The sequence below is a fragment of the Bufo gargarizans genome, chromosome 5 (genome assembly GCF_014858855.1).
Source record: "Bufo gargarizans isolate SCDJY-AF-19 chromosome 5, ASM1485885v1, whole genome shotgun sequence".
Lineage (NCBI taxonomy): Eukaryota > Metazoa > Chordata > Amphibia > Anura > Bufonidae > Bufo > Bufo gargarizans.
Window position 1 is genome coordinate 134,743,273 of NC_058084.1, and position 19,698 is coordinate 134,762,970.

Genomic DNA, 19,698 nt, shown 5'->3' on the forward strand with positions numbered 1-19,698 from the left:
TGCATCAGTGATATGGTGCGCACATGGCCGATGCCTGTATATTGTGGACCCGCTGTTTGTGGGCTGCAATACGGGCATGGACCTGCTACGGTCGAATGCATGAGGCCTTAGGGTGTGGTTTTTCCAGCAGGGCTTCAAGCAGGTTCAAGTGGAAGGAGAGGCAGAGACCTGATGCTAAAGACACTCCCTGTGAGTGCCCGTGCTGCGGACCGGAAATTAGTATTACGTATTGTACACAGAATATTACAATATGTAAGTTTGTGTTTAATGCTTTATTCACTTTTGTCTGTAGTTTGATGCAGACGGTTATTTCTGGGCTGTCATTCACCTGGTTTGCTCAGGTAAGTCAGTAGAATTGTGGTACATTTAGTTTGTTACTAGAGCCTTGTCCATATAGAGTAAAACATGGTTTTCAATCACCAGCAGGTGTAGTGGAAAGATAAGTCATATAAAGCTTTCAGGTTACCAGACAGACCCTTTAGGCTAGGGCTACACGGTGACATGTTGCGCGACAAAAAGGGTACAACTACAATGTGACGTGTCTTGTCACAAGACATTTTTTGTAATGGTGCTCAATGATGTCGCACTGCTACGTGCGACTGCAACGTGACAATCACACAGAAATCCAACTTGGATCGATTTTTGCGGCTGCTGCGTCGCAGTGCGACACCATTGACTGTCATTATAAAAAGGTTGCTTAACTCTTCTGCCACAAGACGTCGCGCAACAAGTCGCCGTTTAACCCTAGCCTTATGGAGTATATATAAGTACATTTTGTGCATTCCTAATGAAGAAGGATGTGGGCCTTTCTGTGATGTACTCACCGAGGTCTTTCTGGTAACTGGTTACTTAGTACGTTTTAGTGTCAGTTTATTCAGATAAAGAACTATGGTAATTGACTGTAGTTTTCTTTTTATAATTTTTCTAAATCCTTTTTTACCTATTATCAGGATGTTACAAAGCATTCCAGAGATCTCAGAAGTCAAGTTTACTGAGGTGAGTGTTTAGCTTTTTTTTTCCTTTAAAGAAGCACTCCAGCAGCAGTTTTTTGCCTATATCTTGCATCATATGCTATTATTAAAAAATGCCATAAAAGCTCTTGTGTGTGCATTATGGATACATATTTTAATTGATATGCCATTAATGGGTTGTCTGCCATCTTTAGTGTTGAGCAAACCCGAACTTTGTGAGTCCGGGGACCCGAACCCGAACTTTGCCGGAAAAGTTTGGGTTCGAGTTCGGTGTTCGGGCATTTAATAAAGCTTTTGAAAGGCTGCAGGTCAGCCAATCAACCAGCTTTTAAGCTGTGGGCACTTAGAAGCCTTCACAGCCATGCCTACTAATGGCATGGCTGTGATTGGCCAGTGCATAGTGTGACCCAGCCTCTATACAAGCTGGATCACGTGTAGCACCGCCCATCAGCTCTGAGTAGTGCAGGGACAGGAAGCAGGCAGCTGAAGTGAGGGACAGTGTTAGGAATCTGGCTATTTGTTTTGTGGGTGACCTATAATTTTTTGTGGGTGCAATATACCAGCTTTGCACCCCGGACACAGAAATATAATAATAAATCTGGCTGTTAATTCTGTGGTTGACCTATAGCGATTTTAAATATTTTTTTTTGTTGGTGCAATGCACCATCTTTGGCCTTTGAAATTCTGTCTGGTGGAGACAGAGACTTTAAAAAAAACTTATGGTGGTGGCTGTCCCATAGTACGTGGTTCCTAGCCGCCACTACTTTTCCAGGCGAGCCATCCCTGCCCTGCACAACCAAGTGGCGGACGAAATCAGGTGTGCACTGCGCAACGCCTTCTGTTGAAAGGCCCAGATAACTACCGATACGTGGACCAGTAAGTACTAGCAGGGACGTTATATCTCTCTAACTGCACACTGGGTAAATGCAGTGGCAGCTGGGCCTGAGGCAGATAGCAGTTTGGAGCATGTCCTGCCGCCACCGAGGATTGCAGGACATTTCTCGTCGCCTCCTCCTCCGCTTCCTCCTCTACCGCCTCCTCATCCGGTCAGCGTAACATCTGCACCACCAACTTCAGGACAGCCAGGGGGAAATGACAGCAGGCAGTTTTAAAGCTCATCTGTTTGTGGGAAAAATCCACATCGAGCAGGAGCTGTGGACGGGCATATGTAACAACAGACCGATGAGTGTTTGGTGCCGCTAAGCCTCAAGCCTGGCCTGGTGGTGTGCGATAACGAGCGAAATCTTGTAAAATCTCTGGGGCTAGCCGGTTTGATGCACATCCTTTGCCTGGCGCATGTGCTGAATTTGGTGGTGCAAAGGTTCCTGAAAAATGACCCCGATATGTCAGAGCTGCTGCAGAAAGTGCGAGCTGTCTGTGCGTGCTTTTGGCATTCTGACCCTGCTGCTGCTTGCCTGTCTGCGCTGCAGCATAACTTTGGCCTTCCCGCTCTCCACCTCATATGCGACGTACCCACAAGGTGGAACTCCACCTTGCACATGCTGGAGAGACTGTGTGAGCAGCAGCAGGCGATAGTGGAGTTTCAGCTGCAGCACGAACGGGTGAGTCGCTTTTCGGAACAGCACCACGTCACCACCACCGAGTGGACCTCCATGCAGGACATGTGTGCTGTTTCTAGTACGCCACCAACATGGCCAGTGCCGATGACGCAGTCCTCAGCGTTACTATCCCACATCTATGTCTCCTTGAAAAAACACTTCGGACGATGATGGAACAGGATGTGGTACAGGAGGAAGAGGAAAAGGCATCATTTCCACGGTTATCAGGCCAGTCATTCACAAGTGGCTCGGAGGGTGGGTTCCTGCACCAACAGAGGCCAGGTACACAACTGTCCAGCCAGGGCACAGTTCTGCAGAAGGATGATGATGAGGAGGAGGAAGATGCGCGAGTACAAGCGCACGCTGGTAGACGCGCTGCTTATGGCATTCACACCTGACAGCGGGGGCTCAGTGGAAGCACAAGGCGTAGGCCAAGGAGGCAGAGGAAGAAGACGCTAACGCAGCTGGGGCACCGCCAGCACCTCAGAAGGGAGGGTTATCATGGCCGAAATATAGAAAAGCTTTGTCAGCACGCCACAACAACCAGCTCCACCAGCAGGAGGCAGCATTTCAGTAACATGGTGGAACAGTACGTGTGCACACACCTACACGTATTGACTGATGGGTCTTCCCCATTCAACTTCTGGGTCTCCAAATTGGGCACTTGGCCTGAGCTTGCCCTTTATGCCTTGGAGGTGCTGGCCTGCCCTGCAGCAAGTGTATTGTCCGAATGTGTGTTTAGCACGGCAGGGGCGTTATCACAGACAAGCGCAGCCGCCTGTCCACAGTCAACGTAGACAAGCTCACGTTCATTAAAATGAACCAGGCATGGATCCCACAGGACTTGTCCGTACCTTGTGCTGGGTAGACAAGTATATCGGCCGCACCCAACCATTGTTATACTCCAGCGCACTTTCTCTTTTCTATTTCCCAATGTTTTGGGGTCTTCCCAAATTTATTTTAAAAAAAATAAAAAATAAAGGAAAACCTACACCGCCACATCCACCGCCTCCTCAACCTCCTACTCCACTTTGACCTCCGCCTCCTAGTTCAAGATTATATATTTTTTTCTATTCTATGTTATTTTAAGTCCTTTCCCGATCCACATTTGTTTGCAGAGCAATTGTCCTGCTCTTATCCCCATTTTTCTTCCTTCTGCAGCCCTCTAGCCCTTACTACAACTATTTTACAGCCATTTTAGTGTCCCAAAGTTCAGGACCCCATTGACTTCAATGGTGGTCAAGTTCGGGACCCGAACTTTGACCCGAAGTTCTTCCGAACATCTACGGCTCCGCTCATCCCTAGCCACCTTGATTCCTTCTTTCCTCTAATATGGTTCACATAGTGCAGCTTACATTTCCTATCATGGCTCTGGCTGGTCAGAGAGAGTTTTATCAGTGCATTTCCTCTGCTCTGAGTCCTTTCTAAGGTTAGCAAGTAACAGATCAGTGACATAGAACACCCCTCTCCTAATTCACACTCGCACATTGTCTTAGTGTATTCCTATGGGATTCTGCTTCTTCCCTGGCAGGGGAGTGCAAAGCTGCATCTCATAGAAATACACTGGAGATTCTGCATGCAGCACACACAGATAATATAGACCGTGTGAGTCAGGAGAGTATCTTTTAGATAAGACAGAACTGTTATCTTCAGCAGCACTCCCCACAGTGTGAGGACATAAAGAAAAACAGGGAAGGTGGAGTTTGGTGGGGAGTGAAGAAGTATACTAGCTACCAGGACTTATGTCCCAAAAAACTCTGCAATGCTTACCATACTCCAGGGATTAGCATCAACAAACATTAGAGAAAATGTTATGTAGAACACCGCTTTGACTGAGACTTTTTCATCTCTTTTTACAGTGACATTGATCAGCAATATATAAACTATTTCTTCAGGTATGTATAATATTTTTTTTATAGTTAGGTTTTGTTTAAAGAATATCTGTAAAATTATTTATTTGCTAGTTTATTAGAGCTAGGCATGTATAGCTAGTTAGTCAATGATTGCCAAAAGGTCTGTAATTACGTTATAATAAGTTTTCATTAATGTTCCCTGTCCCTTTCCACTGGTCCACTAAAAAAACGTTGCTAGAGCTTTTCTGTCTTCCCTTTAGTGTAAACCGAAGGGCAGTCCTCCACACTGCATGCCTGCATTAGGCTTCAGAGTGAGGAGGTGTGTGTCTCAGCAACTGGATAAAGCAACTGTGTATATGAAGGGAGGAAAGGCAGTTTTGACCTCAGAGAACTGGCAGATGAGCCATCTTGAGAAGATCCTCATATTGTAGGGTTCAAAACAGCCATAACTAAGGGAAAAGCTTAACTAAAGATAGCTTTATACATAATGCTGCAGCAGTAACATATGCTAAATGGATTTTTTGAGGAAAGCCTGACAGTTACACTTTAAGGGCTCACATTGATTTTGAGAAGCAAATGGAATGTTTGTATTACAGATGCGCTCGCATTGCTTCTGTTGTAGAATACTGTAATGAAGGGAATACATCAGGGGCACATGGACTGCAGTACATATTTGTACTACGGACTCAATTTACAATTTAAATTTGTTTTTTTTCATATTTTTTTTTCTCATCTACTAATTGGTCTTTAATTGTCATCCATTAAAGGGGTTGTCCCATTTTGACATCTTGTTTCCTGTTCACATAAGTGCCTGATCGGTGGTCCGTCAGACCATCGCCAATCAGACACTTTTCCTCTATCCTGTGTATAGATGATAAGCTGTTGTAATGGAACAGCCCTTTTAATGGGCATTTACAATGCACTTGGAAAGTCTTCAGACCCTTTCATTTTTTCACATTTTGTTATCTTATGGCCTTGAGCTCATAAAAAGAAGAAATTTTTTTAGTTTTCCCCCATCATTCTATACCCAATACCGCATAATGAGTATGTTCAGAATGTTCAAATCTTTGATAATTTATCAAAAAGGAAAAACCAAAACCTTGCATTGACATATTTATTCAGACCCTTTACTGAGTGGCTCCTTTGCCAGCGATTGCATCTAGGGATGAGCATAGCGAGCTTCCGATCCTAGATCCGAAGTTGCTTTGCTCAAACTTTCGAGTTTAAAGGGGTATTTCCATCATAATGATCACTGTTAAATCGGTAATGATTTGACAGTGATCATTTTTGTAAATATATTTAATTTACAAATTCCCACAGTTTAGGATAAAATTCATCCCCACTTACCTCATTGTTGTCATTCGGTCTCCCCTGGTTACGGCCACCGCTCTTCTCTGGAATCCTGGTGGCTGCGCTTGCGCAGAAGACTCCTCTTCTCCAAGCCGGGCCGCTCGCTGTCCACGCCGCCGCGCATGCGCGATGGTGACTCCTTCCTGGCCAGAATAGTACAGAACAGCGAACGCTCACGCCGGCTCTGTACTATATTGGCCAGGAATAAGTAACCATGGCGCATGGGCGGCGGCGTGCACGTTCAGTTCAGCGCGCGGCCCAGCCGGGAGAAGACTTCAATCAAGATGAAGCCCAGAATCCAGGAAGTGAACTGCGCGCTGGCAGCAGGTAAGTATGAAAAGGCAAAGTGGGATAACCCCTTTAATGCTGTACGTAGACCTGTCTCCATACAGCATTAAAATGTATGGCCTCTGACAAGGCGAAGTTAGTTATTCCCGAAGTCTTGTGAGACTTTGGTGAATTACTTCAGTATTTGATTTTTAAACTGGAAAACCATTTTAAAACTCTGATCCAAACTCTGCTTAGGTTCCAACTGGTACCTTGCGGGTGCGATAGTTGAAGAACTGTATCTTATACCTGCTGAAGTTTTCAGGGGTAGAGTTACAAGCCATTTGAGATCTTTTTTAGTACACGCCTGTTTCCCTCCTGATCCTGTGCCCATGGTGATCATAGGGACACTGGGCCTCATAGTAACTTCAGTATCCGACATTAGTTATTATAGCACATCATTATGAGGCGCGGTATCTTTATGATAACACTAAGAGCACATAGCCGGAATCGGTTGATTTGCAGGAGGCCGACTATTGATAACTTGACACAGGATCGAGGTTTGGATTTTTTTCCATGCTTTTAATGCACACTAAGGAAGAATCTCGTTACAGAGTGCGATTCTTCTTGTCCTAATTATTCGTTATTTTAGACTGTATAGCATTTTCAGTAGTACTAGATTTTTAAATGCCCAAGGGGAAATAATTTCCAGGGAATTTTGACATGACTGTACATAAATGTTTTCTATTGGCTTCCTGTGTCTGGTTAAATGGCCGCCCTTGCACTCATGTAGAATTAAGTTATGAGGTGATATCGCAGCCGTTGAATCCATTCGCAGGAATTTTCTGTTAGTAGGTGCCGGACTGCATGATTGCTTAGAGCCAAAGGAATTTGGTAGGATTATAATAATCAGTATAAGGAGAGTGCTCAGAACTACTACATCAGGATCTCGTGTTCAGAATCTTTATTTTACATTTTAGCTAAGTGATTCCCATATTTAAAGGAGAAGTACACCGAAGAAACTCCAGCCTAGATTTGTATATAATCCTGAGTGCATCTCTGGCAATAAAGCTAGAATGAAATACTGTATTATCATCCATATGTTCTGTATTTGTTCAGATGGTTGTGCCATTCTCACAGTCATTCATTTGTGAATGAGGCATAATGCCGCTCTACAGGACGATTATCAGGAACAAACCTTCCTACAAAAGTTGATTCCCAGTATTTGGCCCATCTAAAGGTGCCGCAGATCACCCAGTGACGAGTGAAATGCTTGTTCATCTGGTGAAGCAATCATTAACGCAGACCACTAAAGTATTGTTTCTATGCAACTGTATGAGAACGAGCAATTGCCATATCCATCACTAGTCCTCATACTGTGGAGATGATTGCTGCATGTAAATGCAGAGCTTCACCTCCACTGGACCAGCAGCAGATTGTTGGGCTGGAACGCTTCCTTCCAGACAATTGGCTGGTGGTTGGAGTGTGTAAATCCAGCATAACACTGACTGGTTTACAACAGGTTGTGTGTGCTGCTCCATAATCAGAATACTGGTTGCCATAAATAACTGCCTATATTCCGCTGACTTGATGTCATATTTCCCCTACTACTATACTCTACGAGAAGTCCTGATCATAGAAGTGCAGTAACCCCTTCACGACATCCGGCACACATTACAGTGGATGTCGGGCCTTTAAAGATGGCGTCCACTCCAGAGCAGAGTGAGTGCCATAGCTGCAGGGTGCCAGCTGTTTCCTACAGCAGAAACCCATGTTTAATGTCTGCGATCGGGGGTAATGCTGATTGCGGATATTTAACCCCTCAGATGCTGTGGTCAAATATTACTACGGTGTTTGAGAGGGCTAAAATCAGGAAGGGTGCGCTTCCGGGACAGGAACGCTTTTCACAGAGGAGATCAGGGAAGGCATTCTATGCATGTAATGAGCTGGAGCCTGTACTAGGCTTCCAGGTTCATTACTTGTATATTACAGTTCGGGCCAGCAGGTGGCAGCACTGAATTATAATATACACTGCCTGTCCAAAAAAAAAAGTCGCCACCAAAAAAAAATAAAGGTTGGACCGCCTTTAGCTTTGATTATGGCATGCATTCGCTGTGGCATTGTTTTGTATTGTGCGTGTGGAAATGCTCTTTCTTTCACTATTAAACATAGCCCTGAGTTCTACTACTGTTATTCTTCTATTTGATATCACCAAACGTTTAAGTGATCGCCGATCACGATCATTCAGGATTTTTTCCCCGCCACATTTCTTCCTCTAATACGATGGGTCCCCACTATCCTTCCAGTTTTTAATAATGCGTTGGACAGTTCCTAACCCAATTTTAGTAGTTTCTGCAATCTCCTTAGATGTTTTCTCTGCTTGATGCATGCCAATGATTTGACCCTTCTCAAACAGACTAACATCTTTTCCACAACCACGAGATGTGTCTTTCAACCTGGTTGTTTAAGAAATGAGAAGCAACTCATCACACCAGTTGGGGTTAAATAACTTGTTACCAGCTTAAAGATAGTCGCCCATGCAGTAATTATCCAATAGGAGGCTCATAACTATTTGCTTAGTTAAATCCAGGTGGCGACTTTTTTTGGGGACAGACAGTGTACCTATTTCTGTTATGGAATAATGGAGCAAATTCCATTATTCTATACAAATTGCAATACAATGATTGCAAATTGGAGTCCATTTGGGAATCTAGCAAAAAGTTAAAAAAAGTTTTAAAAATGTATTTATTAAGAAAACTAATAATAACATAATGGGCATCACCACAAGCAAAAATGCCAATACTATTAAAATATTATTAAAACTTGTATGGTAAATGGTGTAACGGAAAAAATAAAAATGGCCGATTCTCCATTTTTCATTACTTTACCTACCCAAAAAAAAAAAAAAAAAAAAAATTGATCAAAAAGTCATACACACTCCAATGGTATTAATGAAAACTACAGATCGTCCCGCAAAGAATCTCCATAGACTTAAAGGGATTCTGTCACCTCTCATAACACAAATTCAGATTTTAAACCAGTCATGCTCCACAGATTACCTTGAACCGGCTTTGCTGTTCTATACTGTAATCCGTCCAGTAGTTTTGCTGAAAAACGACTTTTATAATTATGCTAATTAATCCTGAAGGTGCCCAGAGGGGCGTTATGTTCCACTTTGTGTGCCCACTAACGCCCCCCTGCAGTGCCCAAAACGCCTTCCTCCTGAATCCCTAACCGCCCACAGCGTCTCATCCCTCTCCTCCCCCTCCCTGACGGCCGAGCGAAGTCTGGCGCGGACGCAGTACCCACTGAGGGCTGCGCCAGTGCGATTTGCTGGAGACTGAGGGAAGAGCGAGCATCGGACGTCACTTGGCTCGGCGCATGCCCAGTGACGACGATTTATTTTTTTCCTGCTTTCCACTATATCCTATGCAATATTAAATGGTGGCATTAGAAAGTACAACTTCTCCCTCGAAAAACAAGCCATCATACGGCTATGTGAAAGGAAAAGTAAAAAAGTTATGGCTCTGGAATGCAAGGGTATGAAAATGGAAAATCTCTGCATCAGGAAGTGGTTAAGCAGTTGCTGTGTATACTGTTCACATGATTGGTTTTATGTATAGCTTTTATTTCACAGTTTATATTATACAAGTGAAATAACAAGTATCATGTACACACCTATGACTCTAAGTACTGCTCGGTGTGTGACTGCTTATTTTTACTTGTCATTTTTCTTTTGTGTTCACCCAAGTGTATACCTAGGAGTGAGCAGACAAAAGATAGCACTAATGGACTGTGCGTGCATGGATGAACTGTGCATATGCTCATATTTTTAGAAAGGTTGTGCCACAGTAGTTGAGTTGTTTTTTTCCTACTATTGATCTGGGTAAATTTTTCCATGTATATGTGTCAGTTATTCTGCAGAGAATGGAAATTTCATTTAGAGAACCTCCACAATAAAGCTGAAGTCTCTGCTGCAGAGTTTGTTACACCTTCTAAGAAGATGAGGCTTTCCAGGAATTTTATATTGATGGCCTGTCCTCGGAATAGGCCATCGATATCAGATCAGTAAAACTTTTAAAGAGTTTTTTGGGGATTTACATATTGATGACCAATCCTCAAGATAGGTCATCAATATGAGGTCGACGGGAGTTCAAGTCGCAGCACCCCCACCAATCAGCAGTTTGAGGAGGGCCGCAGTGCTCCTGTGAGCACTCGGGGCCTACCAAGCCCAGTGCTATACATTGTATAGTGGCTGTGCTTGGTATTGCAGCTAAGCCCCATACACTTGAACTGTGCCTAGGCTATGTGACCGATGAATGTGACATCACATGGTCTAGGAAGAGGCCTGAGTGCTCGCGGAGAGTCACAACCTCTTCATACAGCTGATCAGCGGGAGAACCAGGATTCGGACCTCTACCAATCCCATATTGATGACCTATCCTGAGGACGGGTCATCAATTTGTAAATCCTGAAGGACTCCTTTAAACATTTATCAACTGTGGTCTGATGTTGGAGATGCACTCTAAAGGTAGTCTTCAAAACTCCTTAAGTCATATAGGTTTCCTTCAGAAGTATACATGCTATCGACAGACTGTGGTTTGCTTGGAGCCTTTGAAACTTCCTGGAGCCTTTGGGCTCCTACTCATAAAAATTTGATGCTTTTGCATAACTAAATTCATCTATTTTTAGATTGACATCTAATTATCTCTAGCCTTCGGCGCATTACTACAGCATAATATATATTTTTCATGAAGGTTACATAAGCTTCCATGGAGGTTGTCTGTCGTTAACGTGGTTATGCGTTATTTGTTCCAAGTAGTTTTTCACATATATGTGATGTTTTTTAGAAGCCGGCAGTACAGAACAGAGCAGCTGAAGAGCCTCTTACATGTTCTGCGCCAAGTACACACAGCAAAGGCGCAAAACATTAGAAAAAGTCAGGACCAGGCAGGAGCTATGACGTTTTCACTTCCTGGCCCTGTCAAAGTGGAGAGGGCACAGAAGTTGCAGAAAAAGCAGTCTCTAGGTGTAATGGTAACGCCCACATTGCTCCTAGAGGCTCATTTGCATATATGAGAAGTAACTTTTTCCCTGAAATGTGGAACAAGACAGATAGCTTGTATCCTAATATTTTAATTACCTCTTCCTCATTTTATGTCTCCCCTATTTTCCGTTGGACTGTATGATTTAGGGTCCATTCACACGTCCACAAAATGGGTCCGGACAGATCCAGACCCATTCATTTTCAATGGGGCCGCAAAAGATTCGGACAGCACACAGTGTGCTGTCCGCATCCGCACTTCTGTTCCACATCCGCACTTCCTTTCCACATCAGCACTTGCTTTCCGCAAAAAAAATAGAACAGTTCCTGTTCTTGTTCGCAGACACGGACAAGAAAAGGCATTTTTATTAAAGTGCGGTCCGCAAAGTGCAGAACGCACATGGCCGGTGCAAAAACACTTGCGGACGTGTGAATGGACTCGTACCTTTTATGATAGACTGATAGTAGATGTTGGTAGGAATTAGAATGTATTTTCCTTACATTCATATCCCTGGTCTAAACGGAAGGCAAAAAATGGCACTGTGATTCTATACATGCTATATGTGACCACTGGGATCTTACATTATTAGCAATTTAAAGATTTTACAAAGTATTTTTTTTTTTTATATTCCTTGTTCTTGATTATCAGTTTTATAAAATATATATTAGTGATTGGTGTTTTAATATGTTGTTTCCGATGTATGTAGACATTTTCATTCATTTTTTTATTTTTTTTTCTGCTTTTGCAGTGTTTTATTTTTGGCCTTTGCTTCACACCCCACTGGTAAGTACAGTATAACATCCTTTGCTACCATTTTTTTTGTTTTAAACAAGAACTGTGCTAATTTGTAATCTATTTTCTAATTTCAAATGTTCTGTAGAGCTGATATACTGCAGTCAAATACTAGGCTTTTCTCATCATACCCCCCAGGGTATGCCATAAATGTCTCATAGGTGTTTGTCTTATCTCTTGGGTCCCCACCTGTTGTGAGACTGGGGTCATCTTACCCCTTGGTGATGCATTCTCCGGCCACTAATAAGTAGTGAGGTGGTCATACATGTGTGCGGCTCTCGCCCTTAACAGAAGCCATCATATCCTTAACGTAGTCACTAATAGTCAGGTATGGAGAGAGATTTCAAGCACTTTCAACCAACCTGTTCTCGCAGAAAAGTGGAATTTACAGTAAGTATCTAGATTTCGAAGGACAGAAGATGTGCAAAGATGACAGTCAGTGTGGACAGAACACCTTTTTGCCAGGATAGGCTGGCTCTTTAAAAGTGACTCAGTTTAAGACCCCCACCAGCTGCTCACTGTTAATGAGACCCCCACCTACTGCCAAAAGGGGGGGGAACTCTTTGTTTCACAGAAATTTAGCATTGCAGTCAGAATCGCATTTTCCCCTCTGTGAAGCTGAAATTGCGACGCAGGGCCACTTCTTTACACCAGGGACTACTTAGTATGTGTTTGATTTTTGGGGAATTATTGTTGGGTGTAATAAGTTTTCACTAGACTTTTATGCTCCGCTGAAAGGGAACTTTAGGGTTATGTAACTTTCCTGGTTAAGAAAGAAAACCAACGGTTTAAAATAAAAATAAAAAAGAGAAAAATATGTTTCCTGTGTGTGCAATTTTAGAAGACCTAGAATGACACACGAAATCAGGAAGTCACAATGTAATCCCTTTAAGAACCTTTAATAATAGTCTGTAAAATACAGCTTTCTCCTGTCTGAAAAACACTGCAAATAAGAATATTTAAAGGGTTATTTAAATCTCAGACATAGATGCCATCAGTGTCAGATAGGTGCAAGTCCCACCTCTGGAACCAACTTATATCTCCAGAACAGGCTCCCTGGAGTGAAGGCGAGCGCACCAACAGTCCCATACAGGTGAATGGAGCGGTGGCTGTGCACTCTCCATTCATCATTATAGGATTTCTAAAATAGTCAAGCACGCTCACTTGGTTATTTTTGGAACTTCTATATCAGTGAAGGGTGAGCACCTGCGCATGTGCAGTGTACTCTCCTTTACTTCGGGGACCAAGTTTTTGGAGATGGGAGCGGGTCCCACACCTATCTCACTTTGATTATATATCCTAGCGATATGCCATCAAAGTCCGAGATGGATATAACTAGGGATGAGCAAATCTACTTTAGATGAAACATTCAAAGTCAATTCGCATAAAATTTAGTTCCAATTCTGTATGGAGGAGCTCTGTACAGTATTAGAATGTATTGGCTCTGATGAGTAGTAACTTCATAAATGAATTTGTACTGCAAATTTTTTTCCCCCCAAACTCTGGTCTGGTTCCAAGTGGTACCTTGGAACCGAACCAAAGTTCGGGAAATGTTTTTTTTTTTTTTTTAAGTAAAAATTAATTGATGAAGTTATTACCCGAAGTCTCGCGAGAATTCGCGAAGCAATAACTTTGGCTCATCGGAGCCAATACATTCTAATACTGTACAGAGCTTCTGCTCCATATGGTATTGGAAGTTTCGAGAATTGACTTCGGATGTTTTATCCGAAGTTGATTCGCTCATCCCTAGATATAACCCATTAACGTCAGTTATGGCAAACCAATTACTTTCCATTTTACAAGTGCATTGAGGAGGAATTAGGACTCGGGACCCCCATTCAAGTGATCTGTGGGGGTTCCCAGCGATGGGACCCCCAGTGATCAAATTTACAGTATGTCACCTATTGTGTGGATAGATTTTTGGAGTGCTTTGTGTCAAATGTTTTAATAGATGCATGCCTCTTAGTAATTTGGGCACATTTTTACAAACCGGATTCCAAAAAAGTTGGGACACTATACAAATCGTGAATAAATACTGAATGCAATGATGTGGAGGTGCCAACTTCTAATATTTTATTCAGAATAGAACATAAATCACGGAACAAAAGTTTAAACTGAGAAAATGTACCATTTTAAGGGAAAAATATGTTGAATCAGAATTTCATGGTGTCAACAAATCCGCAAAAAGTTGGGACAAGGCCATTTTCACCACTGTGTGGCATCTCCCCTTCTTCTTACAACACTCAACAGACGTCTGGGGACCGAGGAGACCAGTTTCTCAAGTTTAGAAATAGGAATGCTCTCCCATTCTTGTCTAATACAGGCCTCTAACTGTTCAGTCGTCTTGGGCCTTCTTTGTTGCACCTTCCTCTTTATCATGCGCCAAATGTTCTCTATAGGTGAAAGATCTGGACTGCAGACTGGCAATTTCAGTACCCGGATCCTTCTCCTACGCAGCAATGATGTTGTGATTGATGCAGAATGTGGTCTGGCATTATCTTGTTGAAAAATGCAAGGTCTTCCCTGAAAGAGATGACGTCTGGATGGGAGCATATGTTGTTCTAGAACCTGAATATATTTTTCTGCATTGATGGTGCCTTTCCAGACATGCAAGCTGCCCATGCCACACGCACTCATGCAACCCCATACCATCAGAGATGCAGGCTTCTGAACTGAGCGTTGATAACAACTTGGGTTGTCCTTGTCCTCTTTGGTCCGGATGACATGGCGTCCCAGATTTCCAAAAAGAACTTTGAATCGTGACTCGTCTGATCACAGAACAGTCTTCCATTTTGCCACACTCCATTTTAAATGATCCCTGGCCCAGTGAAAACGCCTGAGCTTGTGGATCTTGCTTAGAAATGGCTTCTTCTTTGCACTGTAGAGTTTCAGCTGGAAACGGCGGATGGCACGGTGGATTGTGTTCACTGACAATGGTTTCTGGAGGTACTCCTGAGCCCATTCTGTGATTTCCTTTACAGTAGCATTCCTGTTTGTGGTGCAGTGTCGTTTAAGGGCCTGGAGATCACGGGCATCCAGTATGGTTTTACGGCCTTGACCCTTACGCACAGAGATTGTTCCAGATTCTCTGAATCTTCGGATGATGTTATGCACAGTTGATGATGATAGATGCAAAGTCTTTGCAATTTTTCGCTGGGTAACACCTTTCTGATATTGCTCCACTTTCTGCGCAACATTGTGGGAATTGGTGATCCTCTACCCATCTTGGCTTCTGAAAGACACTGCCACTCTGAGAAACTGTTTTTATACCCAATCATGTTGCCAATTGACCTAATTAGTGTTAATTGGTCTTCCAGCTCTTCGTTATGCTCAAATTTACTTTTTCCAGCCTCTTATTGCTACTTGTCCCAACTTTTTTGGGATTTGTTGACACCGTGAAAATTTGAATCAACGTATTTTTCCTTTAAAATGATACATTTACTCGGATTAAACGTTTGATCTGTCATCTACGTTCTATTACAAATAAAATATTGACATTTGCCATCTCCACATCATTGCATTCAGTTTTTATTCACAATTTGTTTAGTGTCCCAACTTTTTGGGAATCCGGTTTGTACCTAGCAGTAAATAAAATCTGTATTTTATGAGCAGACGTAGGGTTCCATCAAAATTAGTGCCATTTCCTTATATTAAGGACATATCTTAGCCTGAGCACCGCGCCAAGGTATCTCAAGTAGCTCGGGACCTAACGCTACACTACATCTTATTGCATATGCATGTTTGTCACTTTATACATCTGATGGGAAACGAGAAAATTTAGTTAATTTTGCTGCTAAGTCTCTCACGTCATTATTTGCATTATTTTAGTAGCCCAATGAAGCCAAAAAGCGCATCCTGCTGTATAAATGTCTGCCATTTGTTTTTTATTCTGTCATGCACAGTATGCGGTCTTGTTTATGTCGTCTCTTCTTATACCCTTAGGAGACCTCATTAGTGCATTGGAATTTCCCTTCCTCTATGTCCATACATTTCACAGTGGATGTTGTGCCAGGTAATCAGTCCACTGAGGTATTTTTTTTATTCAGCCTGGGAAACGCGCTGCATTTCCCGGACCGAACACTCCTCTGACTCCTCATAATGATCCATGTTGCTGTAAGTTTGTGCCTATGTAATGGCTGCATTTCCCAAACAGAACTCTGCTCCTCTGATTGGGACTCACAGCCTCATAAGGGTTTATGATTCTGTCACTCCCTGCCTGGCCGCGGGTCTACTATACGCATGGCATTATGCCAGTACAGTACCGTAGAACCGGGTCCAGGCAGGAATCATTATGAGGCTGAGAGTCCCAGCCAGAGGAGAAATGTTCTGTCCAGGAAATGCAGCCATAACACGTAGCGCGCTTCACACACGTGAAATTAGCCTTTACAGTGGTTGCCTCAAAACCTAGCGTGTTGCAGTAATTGCTGCCAAACAGTGCTATATGGCCGCAACGTGTGAATACATACGTGTAGTTTGCTAATTTACTTTGTTGTCTCACTTCAGCAAATGGCATTCATCTTGTAGAGAAAGTTAGTACAAGGCACTTACTAATGTATTGTGATTATCCATATTGCCTGGATTTATTTTTCCATCACATTATACACTGCTTGTTTCCATGGTTACGACTGCCGTGCAATCCGTCAGCTTTCACACTATAGGAAAAAGTACCAGCCTCTCTGGTGACCAGGACTTTGGAAGCTCACATAGGCTGGTGCTTTTACCTATAGTGTGGAAGCGTGGCCACCACTGATGGATTGCAGGATGGTCGTAACCATGGAAACGAGCGGTGTATGATGTGATGGAAAAATGAATCCAGCCAGCAAAGGAGGCAATATGAACAATCACAATACATTAGTAAGTGCCTTGTATTAATGTTCTCTACAACACAAATGCTATTTGCTGAAGGGAGACAACCCTTTTAATCTCCCAGCTCTATTGTGAAGCAGATGAATTTCCTAGACTGATCTGTGACATAAAGGCTCATGATGCAACATAATTAACTAGTCAGGTACAATTTTGTTGTTTCCCTTGCAGTGGAATTTTTGGGTTCCTGCTGATGCTTCTGTCTTTGAAGTTACGGAGTAGTCTGTCTCCTGCATACCATCTTTCATGGGGTTTCCTTGCTAAGGTAAGACACCTGCTGAGGTCCTTGTGGTGACGTCAATAGTATATGTGATTAGGTGAATGTTGGCTTGTCTGTCTCTCCATAGTTGACTGTTGACAGTTTCCAGTACATCAGAGACCTGGATGATTGTGTATGTACAAGATGGACACACTGATATGTACCGCACAGTGTGTTTCTGTAAGCATTGCTCTGTAGACGAATACATCGGTTCTCCTCTTTAGATTAAATAAAATTGAAATTTGGAAGCCTTTTATTTCAACAGTGTGACCTTTTTCTCTTAAAGGGGTTGTGTCACTTCGGCAAATGGCCTTTTTCAAGTAGAGAAAGTTAATACAATGCACTTACTAATGTATTCTGATTGTCCATATTGCTTCCTTCGCTGGCTGAATACATTTTTACGTCACATTATACACTTCTTATTTCCAGGGGTTACGACCACCCTGCAACCCAGCAGCAGTGGCTATGCTTGCACGCTTTTGCGTCCAGGACCTTGGAAGTGAGCATAGGCCCCCACAGTTTTCTATAGTGTACAAGCACAGCCAACCGCTGCTGGATTGCAGGGTGGTCGTAACTCCTGGATATAAGAAATGGATGGAAAAATGAATCGTGTCCGCAAAGGAAGCAATATGGACGATTACAATACTTTAGTAAGTGCTTTGTATTAACTTTTTTACATAGTAAATGCCATTTGCTGAAGTGACACAATCCCTTTAATAACAGATCAGTAAAGCAATAAAACTAGAGCAAAGCAATATTTGGTAATATATGATGTCTCAATCCTGTATTCAAAGGAGTTCTATGTAGAAATTATCATGGGGAGAAAAACAGAACTGGATCGCACATCCACAGTGCTATGCTTTGATCTGAACTCTCTTCTCAGCGCCATTTTAAAGTGGACAGCCCCCCATACTGCATGCTGTACCAGAGGCATTAGTGTACATTTTGATCAAAAGGCATAAGCCCACTCACCACGCGAAGGTCGCCTCTTTGAGTGGGAACTACTCTGACAAAAAGGTGCAGCACAATGCAGTGACAAAGCGGCACTTCCCTAGTAGTAGGCGGCGGGACTCAGGAGTCAAACAGCAACCCTGCTGTCCGACAATGCCACCCATGCCACTGGGTCCCACCAACCCACTAGAACAGCGCCACAAAAACAAAGGCCACCACGCAGTACTGCACCATGTGAACAGTTGTCTAACACAACATGTCCACTACTATCAGGAGCTACAGGTCAATGACCACTTTATGCGAACTACTGTGATTAAAACCACCGGTGCCGAATGGGAGGAGTGCTGATACCAGTAATGAAGAAGAAAAAGTCAAATAACAATTATCATGGGGAGAAAAACTGAACTGGATCGCACATCCACAATGCTATGCTTTGATCTGAACTCGCTTCTCAGCGCCATATTGAAGTGTACAGCCCCCCATACTGCATGCTGTACCAGAGGCATTAGTGTACATTTTGATCAAAAGGCATAAGGTTCTATGTAGAGAGTATTGGTAATACGTATAGACATCTTTCTTCTAGTAGTCTGAAAGGGGTTTTATCTATCTCCGTATTTTTTGGCGTATAAGACGACGGGCATAAGATGACCCTCAATTTTTCCATTTAAAATATAGTGTTTGGGCTATACTCGCCGTATAAGGCTACCTCTGCCTGCCCAGCCCTCCCTGTCTCCAAGATGATCTTCTCCACTCCAGGGAACTGACCATGACAGCCAAGGCTTCAGTAGCGTCCTGGCTGCCATGGTAACCTATCTTTTTCTTTTCACATTCCCAGTTTCCCACATAGGAACTACTAGGGGCTGGGAAAAGATGGTGGGTCCATTGCCATGGGGGATCTGAGGGGATCTGTGGATGGCACTGTTATGGAGGGGATCTGTGGATGGCACTGTTATGGAGGGGATCTGTGGATGGCACTGTTATGGAGGGGATCTGTGGATGGCACTGTTATGGAGGGGATCTGTGGATGGCACTGTTATGGAGGGGATCTGTGGGTGGCACTGTTATGGAGGGGGATCTGTGGATGGCACTGTTATGGAGGGGATCTGTGGATGGCACTGTTATGGAGGGGATCTGTGGATGGCACTGTTATGGAGGGGATCTGTGGATGGCACTGTTATTGGGGAGGGGGTTCTGTGGATGGCACTGTTATTAGGGAGGGGGTTCTGTGGATGGCACTGTTATTGGGGAGGGTGTTCTGTGGATGGCACTGTTATTGGGGAGGGGGGTTCTGTGGATGGCACTGTTATGGGGAGGGGGATCAGTGGATGACACTATATAGCATCTTATGCACTGTATATTCTAACCCCCAGGCAGGCGCCCCCATCACCATGGGAACGCCTGGGGGTTAGAATATACCATTGGCGTATAAGACGACCCCCGAATTTTGAAAATAGTTTGTAGTGTTAGAAAGTCGTCTTTTATACGCCTGAAAATACAGTAGATATTGAGGATTAATCCTCCGGAGAGGTCACCAGTATCAGATTGGTGGGGGTTGGACCCCCTCCCTCTACTGATTATACAGTCATGTGAAAAAATTAGGACACCCTTTGAAAGCATGTGGTTTTTTGTAACATTTTTAATAAAAGGTTATTTCATCTCCGTTTCAACAATACAGAGAGATTAAAGTAATCCGACTAAACAAAGAAAACTGAAGAAAAGTCTTTTCAAGATCTTCTGTAAATGTCATTCTACAAAAATGCCTATTCTAACTGAGGAAAAAGATAGGAC

The 19,698-nt window shown here is 43.2% G+C and overlaps 1 protein-coding gene across 2 annotated transcripts in view; it reads left to right on the top strand.

The window, feature by feature from the left end:
• The window catches only part of TMEM241 (transmembrane protein 241), a 126,548-nt gene that overhangs the window by 68,104 nt on the left and 38,746 nt on the right, over positions 1-19,698 (top strand). For both annotated transcript variants that reach the window (XM_044293626.1, XM_044293627.1), the window contains exons 8-13: positions 293-341; positions 951-996; positions 4,390-4,425; positions 11,794-11,828; positions 15,780-15,849; positions 16,872-16,965. In XM_044293626.1, coding sequence (XP_044149561.1) covers positions 293-341; positions 951-996; positions 4,390-4,425; positions 11,794-11,828; positions 15,780-15,849; positions 16,872-16,965 — 330 coding nt within the window. The remainder of the gene's footprint in view (positions 1-292; positions 342-950; positions 997-4,389; positions 4,426-11,793; positions 11,829-15,779; positions 15,850-16,871; positions 16,966-19,698) is intronic.